The 13,853-nt window shown below is 52.3% G+C and overlaps 1 protein-coding gene across 1 annotated transcript in view; it reads left to right on the forward strand.

Moving 5' to 3' along the window:
- HCN4 (hyperpolarization activated cyclic nucleotide gated potassium channel 4) overlaps positions 1-13,853 on the forward strand; it is a 43,511-nt gene that overhangs the window by 24,332 nt on the left and 5,326 nt on the right. Inside the window, exons 2-4 of the mRNA XM_039856486.1 lie at positions 928-1,351; positions 9,561-9,722; positions 11,789-12,007. Coding sequence (XP_039712420.1) covers positions 928-1,351; positions 9,561-9,722; positions 11,789-12,007 — 805 coding nt within the window. The remainder of the gene's footprint in view (positions 1-927; positions 1,352-9,560; positions 9,723-11,788; positions 12,008-13,853) is intronic.

Below are 13,853 nucleotides of genomic sequence, written 5' to 3' on the forward strand. Positions count from 1 at the left end.
GCCAGGCCAGGTGGGAGACCTGAGAGTTAGCTTTTACATCCTCACATTGCTTAACCTCTCAGAGGCTTCATCCTGAGGGTCCCTCTCTTACCTCCCTGAGGAAGCACTTGCAGTTGCTTTGAGGGCTTAGGAGAAATGATGCTAGAAGCCCCAGCTGGTCTCACTCCATTGCATTGAGTGGTACCTCACTGGTACTTGAATTCGCCCCATTAACACTTCCTGCCTTTGAAGATGTCACTGTCCCTCCCCAATCCCATATTAGAATGCAAACCTCTGGAGGAGACAGATCACCAGACGTTTTCTGACTATAGGGGATAGGCTAAAGGGTACTCCCATAAAGTGTTGAGGCTCCACCTCTCATTGTAGTAAGAAACTGAGGCCCTGAGTGGGGAGGGCCCCTGCCTGATGTCACGCAGCATCAGTGACAAAGCTGGGGCTGGAGCCTGGGCCTCTTGCCTGCTGTGTATATGGACCCCCCCTGCTCTCCAGTCACAGCCTGTGGCATGTCTGCTGCCAGCCTGTCTCAGGCCACAGCTGCCTTATGGGAAAGGTGGAACAGCCTGGCCTGAACCTGGGGTGGTGCAGGGTAAACTGCTTCTGCTGCTAAAACATCCTCTCACTTCTCTCTAGATGTCATTGTTTGCTTTGCTTTTCAACCTGACTCTCACTGGGGCATAGAGATGGGGATAGGAGGCTTGTCATTAGGGGCAGGCAGAGGGTACCCTTAGTGAAGGAAGAGCCTCTTTCTATGCCGTAGTTTACATTTTGCCTTGGTTGCTGTGGGCCTACCTCCTACCGTGTCGCAGAACATCCCTCAGTGTCCCAAGACTTCTCTCTCCCACACTTGCTCTCCCTTGGCGCTTCTCTCTCAGTCTGTGACTTGTTTTCTCTCTCTTTCTGACTACTGACCCCTGTATATCTTGACAGATTCTACTGGGACCTGACCATGCTGCTGCTGATGGTGGGGAACCTGATTATCATCCCTGTGGGCATCACTTTCTTCAAGGATGAGAATACCACACCCTGGATCGTCTTCAATGTGGTATCAGACACCTTCTTCCTCATCGACTTGGTTCTCAACTTTCGCACAGGGATTGTGGTAGAGGACAATACAGAAATCATCCTGGACCCACAGCGGATTAAGATGAAGTACCTCAAAAGCTGGTTCGTGGTGGATTTCATCTCCTCCATCCCTGTGGACTACATTTTCCTCATTGTGGAGACACGCATCGACTCGGAGGTCTACAAGACAGCTCGGGCCCTGCGCATCGTCCGCTTCACCAAGATCCTCAGCCTCCTGCGCCTCCTGCGACTCTCCCGCCTCATTCGATATATTCACCAGTGGGAAGAAGTGAGTGCTCAGACCCAAACCTCTTGGAGGAAGGGTGTCTTCCTCCAGGGAGAAGAAGGGCCAGGAGGTAATCTCAGATAGTTGGATGTGGGCTGTTGGATTTTAACAGGCACACCTGCTCCGAGAGGACAAATATTAGTAATTTCTTGAATATCATGTGCTAGATACTGTGCAAATCACTTTACAGGCAGGATCCCTACTAAGTCTCTAAAGCTCATAGAGGTTACCATATAGGTACCATTTTTTTACATGAGGAAACCGAGAGACAAAAAAATTGAGGGATTTATTAAGATCACAGAATCAACGATGGGTGAACCTGGACTCCAGAGCCTGCAATGGTAACCGCTATACTATGTTGTAGGGGTTGCAAACTCAGAAGCCTGTAGGGACCAGACAGGGAACGTGAATGGTAAAAGGCCAGTTGGAAGGCAATAAGGGTGTGGTAGACTGAGGAAAATGAGAATACATCTGTCTGGATCGGGTCATCCCTACTCAGTTCTAGCCACTTGTTGCCAAGTGAGAATCGGCACAGGGTTGCTAGATCTACAGATTTATCACGAGAAGCAGAAATCTGGATTATTGTGCAGATTTTGTTGGCAACTGTCCTTGACTGGGTTCTTCTGGAGAAGACCCTGAGATGAGGATTTACATGAAAGTGACTTTTTAGGGGGAGGTGTTTTCAGGAAAATCTGGTAAGGGATTGAGGAAGAGGGACAGGGAAAGGCAGGAAGCTGATTAAGGGTGGACACCTAGCAAAGTCCCATAGAGGGTGACTTGGGCCCCTTTCCATGAGAGCTCTAGGGACAGTGTACTGTACACCATGCTTCAGAGGTGCCCATTGAAGGCAAAGGAATTAGAATTTTGATATTCTCTTACTTGCCAGCCACTGGTTCATGGGCCGTCCACCCTGGGTGCTAGCAGAAAAAGTGGTTTCCAGTAGCCCGGGGCAGGCTTCTGACACAGAGCTGCAGGTGCTGGCTCTAGGACATGAAAGCGCCAGGGAGCCTGGAGTTGTATGTGTACAAACTGTAAAAGGATCCTAGGGGCTCTGGGTGGAGCACAGGCTACAGAAACTAATTAATTGTAGAAAAAAAAAAAACAGGATAAGCCAATATCTTCCTGAACAAACCTTTCTCATCCATGGGCTGAATGTAGTCATCTGGGGGTGAAGAGAGGATGACTACTAGCTGGGGTTTAAAAGTAGCAGGCAACCTTGTCAAGGGCTTCAGTCTGTGTCTGCTACCCACCCAAGTTATACTTCTTGACAGTAAAGGCAGGCGGCAGGCCAGCCTGGAGGTACTGGGGCTGAGGGGAGAAGTACTTTGTGACATGGCCCTCTATGGGGTCCAGAGTTGGCTGTGGTCTGGGGAAGCTTCTGCAGACATGCCTTTCCTGGTGCAGCTCATTGCTGCACTGATGCTCTCCTGGTCTCCAGGACCTCTGCCTGACTGAATGGAAGTTCCCAGCTCAGGATACGAAGTCGCCAACCCACCCCCAGCAGCAGCCTGGCTGGCAGCACCCATGCTGGTGGTTGAGGCACTGGAAGATTGAGGTTAGAAGCATCATGAGCACCTGTGCCACGGAAAGTGCCTGTGCCGGCTTGGCAGAATCACTCCATAACAGAGATTCTCTTTCGCTTAGAAAATGTGCATTATTTCTGCTGACAGAGGAGAGGCAATGACTTTCCCAAGGTCACTCAGCAAACATCTGGCAGAGCTGGAGTAGAACCCACGTAGTACTTTTGGCTCCCAGCAGTGTGGCAGACCCTGCCTGGCATAGTGCAATGCTTGAAGGCTTTGGAGCTAGAATGACACATGTGAAATTTGAGTTAAAATCCTGGCTCCACACTGACTAGCTGTGTGACCTTGGTGCCACCTTGCTTCTCTGAGCCTCAGTCTCTTATCTGCAAAGCAGTACCTTCCTCATTGGATTGTCATGAAGATTAAACCTTCCTCATTGGATTGTCATGAAGATTAAACAAGATGATGTTTATAAAACCCTTTATGTAAAGCCTGAGGCAGAGAACCATTTAATAGAGGCCCTCCCCATACAGCTGTCTTAGTAACCCCCTATTCTTCTACAGGGCATTTCCTTTTTTCAGATACATTTTACCCATTGTTTCATTGGTTCCTCACTCCTCGCCGGCAAAGCAAACAAGGCAGGTGAGGAAATGGGATCAGAGGGTCGGCTGCCCCACTGGTAGGGTTTTTGACCTAGGCCTCCGGACTCCTGATTCCATGCACTTCCCACCTTCTCAGGTGTCCAGAAAGGAGGATGACTTTGATTCTGTTATCATTCCCTCAGTTAGGGACAGCTTCCAGCTGGGGTTGGGCTGGCTGAAGGATGGAGGATTTTTCCCAGAATGCCCTGACAGGCTTGTCTCTTGGCTTCTGTCCCAAGGGGAAATGCAGGACCATATTGGCTTGCTCAGTCCCCGAGAAACCCCAACCATCTGTTTGCCTTGGACCCAGAGTTAGACTGTAATCAAAAGCAAAGAAGTGGCCACCCTTTCCTTCTCTAATATCAGTTCATGTCTCCAGTCCCAGCCCCTAGGCCCCTTAGCCCAGGCCCTATGGGCTGTGATATTTGGAGGAGTGGGTAGAGCTGTCAGTGGCAGGACAGGGTGGGATTTGTGATAGGATCCCCACACCATATATTCTGGGAATGCAGGCAGGCATCCTATCCCCACTGGTCCCTAGGCCTGGCTGCCCTCTGGGTGATCCAGAACCGGTCAGGCAGGCTCTGGCCCTGGACTTTCCCTGGGGTAGACAGAGGGCCCAGGAGACCTCAGGTTAGGGCTCTAAACTGGGCATCAGTACCCAATCTCATGGACAGGAAGGGAGATCCCAGGAGGCCAGATGGATGACTCCCCCGCTCACACACACCCTTATCTTGCCTACCAGCTGGGGAGGAAATTGCTTTGAGTGGTTTATGCCGGGCATACCGCCCAGCCAAGGGCTTCCACTGGACCCCTGGAATTGGATTGGGGTTTCCTAGCTAGCCGCAGGAACCCTGTCTCTAATCTTAATGGCCTGCCGCAGCCCCGGGGCTGCTTCTAGCCTGAACTTGGCTGAAGGCAGCAGCATGGAGACCCTTCAAGGCCCCGGGTCTGCATGAGGCCTGGGGAGAGAGGTTTTTAGTACAGAAAAACCTGCCCTATGTCCTCCTCCAACTCCCTATGTTAATCTCTTTCTTTCTTTGGAACTCAGTCTCCCTTGCTGTCACTCATGCTCTAGAGTTCTCGGAGGTTGGGGCTTGGTCTCCACTCCAGCCTTTCTTGGTGGGGGATCACATTAGCTGATTCTGAGGACATTGTCATGGCCCTGGGTGGGGTCTGGAGAGTCAGCCTCCCATTAAGAGGGAAAAGCTTGCCCAAGGTCCCCTGGTGAAGCTGCAGAGATGCTAGACACCTGACCCCCAGACTTCAGCTGCCTCCCTTAGCCCAGCGCAGTCCCTCCATCAGAAAGTTCCCAAGCATTGGTGGCAGGTCTTGCGAGTTAGGGTAGGTGGAGGGTCTCGACAGGTATAGGCCGGCATCTCAGAAGATGCCAGCCTCTGGCTCCATCCTGGGCGATCTAGGTCAGCATCCTCCCTCCCAGCCAAGCCTCTTTCCTCCCTCTGAGGTGCGAGCTTGTTATAGGCATAGAGGCTATTGTTAGAAACACTGGTCTCCCCCCTTTGGATGTTCCCCTGAAGGGCCAGCACCCCAGCGACCCATCCCAGAAGCCTCTTCGTTTCCTGGGCAGCTTGGATTGGCAGGAGGAGGGCTGGAGGCAGGAGGCCAGGCCAGGGTGGCCGTACCGCCTCTGGTGAGCCTCCTCCCCCTGTGGGCCTCAATTTCTCCATCTCTCTCAGACTCAAGCGTTTGAGACGACACAGAGGGGTGGGCCTGGGGGGTAGAGGCTAGCCCTTTCTATGAGCCCCAGGAAGGGACGCAGCACGACCCTCAGTTCAGCCACCTCCAGGCTGTGCCCAGGATACACGTGCAGCAGCCACTCTCTCAGACTTGGGATCTCTCTCCTCTAAGCGGCCGCTTGTTCCTGAGACAGAGGGGAAAGTTTTTTCTTCCCTGAGGAGAAAAACAAGTCCCCCGGAGGGAACAAACCCAGGACCGAGTTGAGGGCTTGATGGAAACTCCAGTTTCTGGTCTCTCCCTGGGACTGAGAAATCGACTCTGTTTTGAGGGCTGGGAAAGAAAGGGAAGGAAAAGAACCAACACTGAATATCTACCGTATGCCAGCTGCGGACATCATTCCCCTGACCCCCAAGACAGCCCCAGGAACGGGCAGTTATTGACCCATTACACAGATGAAGAAACTAAAGCTCAGAGCAGAGATTCCCTCTGTGCTTGCACTGTGGTCGAGAAGGGCATGGGAATAGAGTCTCCCTTGAGTGCCATGCGGGGCATAGCAGGCTGTCCAGACCGCTCACTCAGCAAGCCTTGTGGGGGCCTGAAAATGAAGGTACTCAACCCCCACAGTCAGAACCAACATCATAGAGGGGGGTTGTAATGAGGTATAAAGAGCAAGACAAATATTTGTACAGTGCAGCTGTCTTGCAGGTGGCCTGTGGCCCCAGTCCACAACCAGGACACACAAGTGTTTAGCAACCTCTCCCAGCAACGTCCAGCCTTGCTCTCAGCAACCTCACCATCTGGGGTACCCTCCTAGCCTGAATGGATGCTCCCCCCGCCCAGCTCTTCACAGAAAGCTCAAGCTTTGCCATGTTGGAGTCTTTGGTTTTGTAGTGTTTGGGAGCCATCTGCAGTACCCGCTATTCACCACCCAGAAACCCTCCATCCCACCCCTCCCACCAGCCTGCCACCTCCGTGGGGCACTTCCAGCGCCTGCATCCTTCTTCATCCTGATACCAGGCACTACCACCAGCATGCTGTCTATAGGGTACTTGAGTCTGTGCCCGCCTGCGAAAAAAGGCACCTTCTTTCTTCCTGCAAAGGCAAAGGTAGGTCCCTTTGCGGGCTATACCTGCCCAGAGTGGAGCCTTTTTCAAATGTCACTGTCTACACTCATGATGGCCCTGATCACCATCATCCCCATCACTGTCGTCACCTGTACTTTCATCATTAAACACTTCTCAGTTCCTGAGACCCCGCCACATGCTGTACCATATTTGTTGCTGAGATCACAATAAAGGCAAGAAAATTAGTTATGAAGAAGAGAAAAGCAGGTAATACACAGAGAAAAGAAGACATTGCATAAAAATGTGCCAACCTTGATACTCTGTCTTCAAGGCCCGGAGTGGTTCATGGAAAGAAGCAGTTACTGTGGGCTGTGGCCATCTGAGACACTTTCTAAAAGTGGTCTGAGGCTTCTAATTCTCCTGTAGTGTCCAGCTGAGGCTGTTATAACAAAATAGAACAGACTGGGGGCCTTAAACAACGAACATTTATTTCTCACAGTTCTGGAGGCTGGAAGGATGAGCTCAGAGTGCCAGTAGGATCGGGTTCTGGTGAGAGCCCGCTTCCTGGTTTGTAGATCATCTCTGTGGTATCTCTTCCTAAACGGGCACTAATCCCATTCGTGGGGCTCCACCCTCGTGACCTAATCGCCTCCCAAAGGTCTCATGTCCTAATACTATCATTTTGGGGATTAGGGCTTCATAATATGAATTTTTGGGGAGACATAAACATTTAGTCTGTAGCAGCTGGGAAATGAAGAAAGTTAATAATGATGACCCTACCCATGTATGTGTCCACGGCCCAGAGCACTTTCTTAACCAGTTTGATTTCTCCGGCAACCTCGAGAAATGAGGGGCAGATGTCTAGCTCGTCTTAGTTGTGGGGAGACTGACATGTGGTGGGAAGGCAAGTGCTGGCCATCTCAGACTGGGTGGTCCCATGCCACTCACCCTCCTCATCTCCTCAGAGTGGGGATAGTTGGTGGCATCCCAGTCAATTAATTGGAAGGCTAATGACTTGCCCAAGGTCATAGAGCTGTTGTGTTCACCCAAGTGCTAAAGAGGCAGAAGTGGGATCTTCCCTGAGAGCCAGAACTGGGTGCCGGGACTCAGGAGCTGCTGTGGGATTGAGAGGAGGGGCTGGGGGAGCTTCCCAGGTCAGGATCCAGGCCCTGAGGCATGGCCAGCAGCAGAGGGATGGCCAGAGGCACCAGCATCATGCTGGGGTATGCTCCGTGTCCCAAACACAGGCCCCAGTCCCAAACTGGTCTCTAGTGACCACCAGTCCTTACACTGAGATGTGTCAGCTTAGCCTGGAGCTGGCCCACTGACAGCCCAGGGGCTGGTCCTGTGCCCCAGTGGGGCTACACTGCAGGGTTCACAGCTCTGTCTACAGCATCACATGGTGTATGAGGCTGATGGAGGCCAGATGCCGGGGAGTCCCACCTGGCCCTGGGTTCAACTTGCTATGTGAATCCGGCCACATCACTTGGCCACTTTGGGTTTAGTTTTATCTGCAAAATGAAACTACTGAAAACCACTCTTCTGAAAACCACCCTTCCCTCAGTGAGCCAGTCTGATAATTTGTAGGCAGCCCTGGTTCAGATCTTCCTCTTCCACTGCCACCATGATTGTGAGCAAGTCCCTTCACTTCTCTGAACCTTGGTGTAAAATGGATTAACAATATCTTCAGCAAAGGGTTGTTGTGAGTTTAAGTGAGCTGATAACTGTGGGACCATGTGCCCACCCTCAGGTGTGAGGTTATTGTCTCTTTGTTGCCGGGCCATGGGGGAGTGATAGGATGCTAGAATATCCGGAGTCCTGATACCAAGGGGGACAACAGGGAGTCGTGCCCCTGGGGGTGATGGACAAGTTGTATTCATCTTTGGTTTTTCAAAACCTAGACCCAGGCTGAGCCCACATTTAAGAAGGGGACACTGAGGTCACTAGTATTAGAATATCCTGCCACCAGCTAGGGGGTGCAGCTAGAAGACCACTGGACAGGAGCTTGACATATCTAGGGTTTGCTTCTTTGGACCTCAGTTTCCCTATCTGAAACAGGCTTAAACTTAGGTCTTAAACTTATAGGCATTGACAAGTCTGTAATTTTGGCCCAAAACCCATCTCCGGGAAGATTGCTCTGCCTAGGAATAGTAGGGAGAGACTAGGAGGACTAGGGGTGGGAGCACCCACGAAGTCCCTCAGGCCAGAGGCAAGGCCAGAACTTCCAGAGACCTCCCTCGAGGCTTCCTTCCATCTCTCTGTCTCCTCACTGCCCTATCACCATGGTGATCCCTGCTGAAACTGGACCAAGAAGCAGCATTGGGAAGAGGGAGGTGGGGTGTGGATGCTGGGATGTGCTGACCCTTGGCCCTGCCCAGCCATACCTCAGCCTCTCATTTGGAGTCACAGGGGTAGAGATGGACAAGTAGCAGTGGACTGGTGTTGAGGGTGCCATATTTTATTAACCCATATAGGAAAGTGTTACTACTAATACCTGTTAACTAATCATAAATATTAATTATTAATAACGACTTATCAATTAATAATTGTTTACAATTTATTGAATACATCTGACCCCGTACTGAGCACTTTATAATTTAATTCTTTTGACAACCACTCAGGTAAGAACTTTTATTGCCATTTTCCAGATGAGGAAACATGATCAGAGAGGTTCAGAGACTTTCTCAAGGTCAGACAGCTCGGAATTGGGTAGGAAGTGGGCCTGGGATCAAGGTCTATATGAACTTGGAGGCTGTGTGTCCAGGCTGCTTCTTTGCAGTTTCATGGCTACTTTAGGCAGAACCCACTGGGTGGAGTGGGCTCTCTTGAAAGTCTACTGACCAATTTAGGGAAACATCATGTGCCTGACATGTCTACAGATTGTGGTCTCTACGGAGCCTCGGGCTGGCCGGTTCTTCTCCCCGTTGTCCTCACAGCCTAGGCGAGCTGATGAAGTGGTCTCTCTGCCCACTTCAGGGCTGTGTGGGTCTCCAGGTGCTCTCCCCATGTCCAGCCTGGATGGCTAGACTTCCCATGGTAGTCCCTCCACATCTGCACAGATCCCAGGAGACTCCCCTCTGGGACCCTGCAGCCTGCATTCTGCTTCTTCTAGGTCCTGGCCTGACGCCTTCTGTCCTAGCCACAGCCTGGACTGCATTGAACGAGGCACTCTGCCAAGAATGTGCAGAGCAGTGCCATAAGCAGCTGCAGGGTCTGGCTGGGAGGTGCAACCCTCCCCCCTCCTTGGTCACCCAGCTACCTGGGCCTATTTCTTCACTTCTGCTCACAGATCTTCCACATGACCTATGACCTGGCCAGCGCCGTAGTGCGCATCGTGAATCTCATCGGTATGATGCTCCTGCTCTGCCACTGGGACGGCTGCCTGCAGTTCCTGGTCCCCATGCTGCAGGACTTCCCTGACGACTGCTGGGTGTCCATCAACAACATGGTGGTGAGCGCCTAGCCGGGCCCTTCCTGTGGCATGGGCAGTGGAGGCCCATGAGGCACAGAGGGGCAGAGCAGGTCCACAACTTGGAATTCCTGAGTCCCAGCATGTAGGAAAGACCCCAAGGGTACATGACTTTACTCAGTCCAGGTCTGTCACAGAGCTTGTGTGCTTTCTTTACAGCCTCACTGCAGTTGGGAGCCTGGGTATTTGGCTCTGATCTCACCCAGGGAGACTAAGACTTGGGCTCCTTGGATTTTCTCAGGTGTTTCAGAGCTGGGCTGGTACCTCCTACCCTCCTGCCTCTGCTCCCCAGAGGCAGACCCACCCTTAAAAGTGGAGCCCAAGGAAAGAGAACCTTGTGAGGTGCACTGTCGGTAGTAGGCATAGACTTCCAGGTCACACACAGTGGCCACTTTCTGCTCTACCAGCAGAACTAAGCTGTCCCCTTACTCTGTCACCCCCATCCCTGCCCAACATACGCACACTTCCTAGTCATAGGTGGGGTCCTGAGTGGGGAAGGTAGACCAGATGGAGCCTGATCCCCTCCAACCGTGTGGATGGGTGAGAGAAGTTGGAATTGTGTCTGAAGAAGCCATAGGGCAGAGTCCCCAGCCCCCCATGGACAGGGCAGATGCTAGGTGGGATGGAGGACCCCCTCTCTCTGTGTCTGGCAAACTCCAGCCTCCTTCATTCTCTCAGTCAGTTTGGTTTGATCTGTAGGCAAATTCTCAAGGCCCCAGGACCCCAGGGAAGGATAAACAGGCTTTGAAAGAAGTGAAAGAGACCCTGAGGCATCTTTCAGCATCAAACAGGCCTTTACAAAACAGCCTTTTGATGAGCTAAGTGTAAATGAATGGGCCATATGGAATGAATCCCCAGAGGCTCAGCAAGGCCTGAAGTCCTGATGGAGGCAGCTGTTCCCCCAATGCCCAGGCCCCCTCAACCCCTGGAGGTCAGCCCCACAGACCTCCCACTCTGATTGGGACTGAGAGCACCAGACTAGCTTAGCTCTGTCCAGGATGGTCTGGGTGACCTTGAACATGGCACGCAGCTCCTGTGCCTTCCTCCAGGTGCTGAGAACAGACCTGTGACTCTGGAAATGCTTGAGGCTCTGAGCAGGGATTCTGTGGGTCATGCACTAGGGTGGGTTCCACATTGTTAACACATCCACCGTGTGAGAGGGGTGTTTGGGAGGTGGCTGACACTGGAGTTCATCTGGTGGCCCCCTCATCTGGGACAGTTTTCTCTATGTGAAGGTGACAGGCCCACACCTACCCTAAATTCAGAAGATGGCCCTTTGAGCCCAATGTTCTCACACTGAGACTTCCTTGAGACACAAACTAGCTTTGAAGGCAAAAATAGCCAGGAGCCTCACTTCCTTTCTCTCTCTTTCTTCCTGCCCCCAAGCATTGTGTGTTCCAGATAGTCTACCTTTTGTGGAGGGCAACTAGTGGCAGTGGCCCTGGACAGATGCAGGCAGGGTTCATGCAGAGAAGCCAATCAGCTCAGCAGCACTTTAACTTTGGTTCACCCAAAAATGAGGACAGTGTTTTTGGCTCAGTGTGAGAGCTTATCCCCCCAGGGGAAGCATATCTGGTTTTATAATTGAGGTCAGTGGGGAAATGGGCTTCACTTGGCAGCAGTTTGGGGCAAGGGGGTTGGAGCTATTTTAGCAAGCGGAGGATGGCAGGGTGGCTCAGCCTGGAGCCTTTGATGCTTAGGAGGCCCAGGCTGCCCTGTGGGGGCTGAGAGGTCAGGTGGGGGCCAGGCTGGCTCCCATCCCTTTGCTGGGGCTTCTGGTCTGATCGCTCTGCAAGGGAAAGGCCTGATATGGGATTCACTCGGTCACCACAGATTGCCAGTATGGGCCTCCCTGCCCTTCGCCCGAGGCTTTCAGCCACCAGCAAGGTGGGAGCCCTGGGCTCAGCCGCTGGGAAAGAGTTAGACTGGGGTATGGGGGGAGGCACTGGGGACTTTTCTAGGTGCGGTGAGAAGGTCTGCCCTCTCACCGGTGTGAGCTTTCACTACCACCCTACCCTGTGTCTGTCCACATGTGCGCCTGTCCACAGAACAACTCCTGGGGAAAGCAGTATTCCTACGCCCTGTTCAAGGCCATGAGCCACATGCTGTGCATCGGGTACGGACGGCAGGCGCCTGTGGGCATGTCCGACGTCTGGCTCACCATGCTCAGCATGATCGTGGGCGCCACCTGCTACGCCATGTTCATCGGCCACGCCACCGCCCTCATTCAGTCCCTGGACTCCTCCCGGCGCCAGTACCAGGAGAAGGTAGGGAAGAAAGCTGTGATCGCCTTGGGCTCTCTCAGGAGGACCTGCCAGTTGGGTGTGCTGAATCCATATCTCAGCCCACTGAATTGAAGTTCACCGAGGCCCTCCATGTGGCTAAAGCCAGTAGGTCCTTTGGGGTCCTCGTCTTGCTTGGCATCTCAGGGCACATAACAGTTATCCCGCTCTTCTTGGCTTTACGCTTGCTTTCCGGGACTGCACGCTCGGCTTACCTCCTCCTTTCAGCCCGTTCTTCTTGCTCTCCTTGGCTGCTTGTCTTCTCGGTCATCATACAGCTCTAACTGTTCTGGTTTGTGCCTGGCCCTCTGCTCCTCTGTCTCGCCTGTCTTCCCAGGTGCTACTGGTTTACCACCCCACCCCATGCTCCATGTCCATCGCTGTGCAGTGGGGCCCAAATGATATAATCAGCCCTCACCTCTTTCCACAGCCTCAGACTGTCTATTCGATGCCTCCTTAGACACCTCAACCTCATCATGTCCAAAATGAGAACAATGTCCCTCACGCTCTCTACTCCAAACTCTTGCTTATCCTGTTAGTGGTTAGATGCAGTAACACAGTCACCCAGGCCAGAAAGCGGGAGCCATTCTTGACATCTCTTGGTCATTAATGCCTCCCTCCCTTCCCATCATCCCAACTGGCCTCCACTTGAGTCACTGCAATGGCTTCCTCACCAGAGCGCTATACTGGAGTCAGGCTGGCTGGGTTCTAAGCCAGCGACAAGCTCCCCATTGAGCATGGGCACGTCACATCACGTCTTTGTGTCCTATTTGCCTATCTGTAAAATGGAGACAGTACAAGGGGTTATATCATAGAGTTTGTGAGGAGTGACCTTTATGACTATGTTAGCGCGGAGTCTCTGCCACCTTCCACTCCATTCTCCTCCAGACAGCAGATAGCACTGGCATTTTAAAAATATAAATCTGATCATATCACTCTGCTAAAAGCTCTATAGAGCCTTTATGTTACTCCTAGATGTAGATTATCTCCTACGTGTGTTTTCTCAGCCTGGCATGTAAGGACCCTGCCCTTCTCCTGCTCAGAGCATGCCACGGGCCCCATAGCCCTCTTCCAGCCTTGCCAGACCTCCCTGCGTGTTCCTTCCTGCCTCAGGGCCTTGGCACAGACTCGAGCCTGGAACTCTCCTCTCTTCACCTGACCCATTCTCCACAGCTCAGCCGAAACTTCACCACCCTGATGAAGCCTCCCATGACCCAGTCAGCCCCCACCCATCACATGACTCCATGGCACCCTCTAATTCTTCATCACACTTTGTGCTCCCATCATTATTTCATTATTCGTATGTAGGTGATTTTTTAATATCCATCTTCCTTATCCAGGCCATGGCTCCTCGAGGGCAGGTCCAGGTCTGTCCTTCCTGCATTGAATTCCCAGTGTCCGGCACATAGTAGGGCTCAGTATGTATTGATTAACTAACTGACCGACTGCATCAGGTGCAGAGCCAGGACAGGTTATGAAGGTTGTTTTGGGGAGGCAGAGGAAGGAGAAAGTGGAAGAGAGTTCTAGGGCAGTCATCATGATGAGCGTGAGCGTGAACAACTGTGTGGAGGTGGGTGGTAAATAAATCAGCCTGATTAGAACAAAGCATTCTGGGGTAGGAGTGAGAGGCAAGGGAAGGGAAAGAGAGAGGGTTCAGGTTACAAGGGCCAGGGCTTCATCTAGGGCCAGGTGAGGAATCAGTGGAGACCGGCATCAGGGACCAGTGTGTGATTAGGGTCAGAATTCTACACTGGACCAGGGCCAGAGCCCAGTATGTGACCAGGATTAGGGGCTCAACGTGTGACCAGAATGGATACTTAGTCTGGGATCA

Source organism: Pteropus medius, unplaced genomic scaffold (genome assembly GCF_902729225.1).
Source record: "Pteropus medius unplaced genomic scaffold, Ma_sr-lr_union100, whole genome shotgun sequence".
Lineage (NCBI taxonomy): Eukaryota > Metazoa > Chordata > Mammalia > Chiroptera > Pteropodidae > Pteropus > Pteropus medius.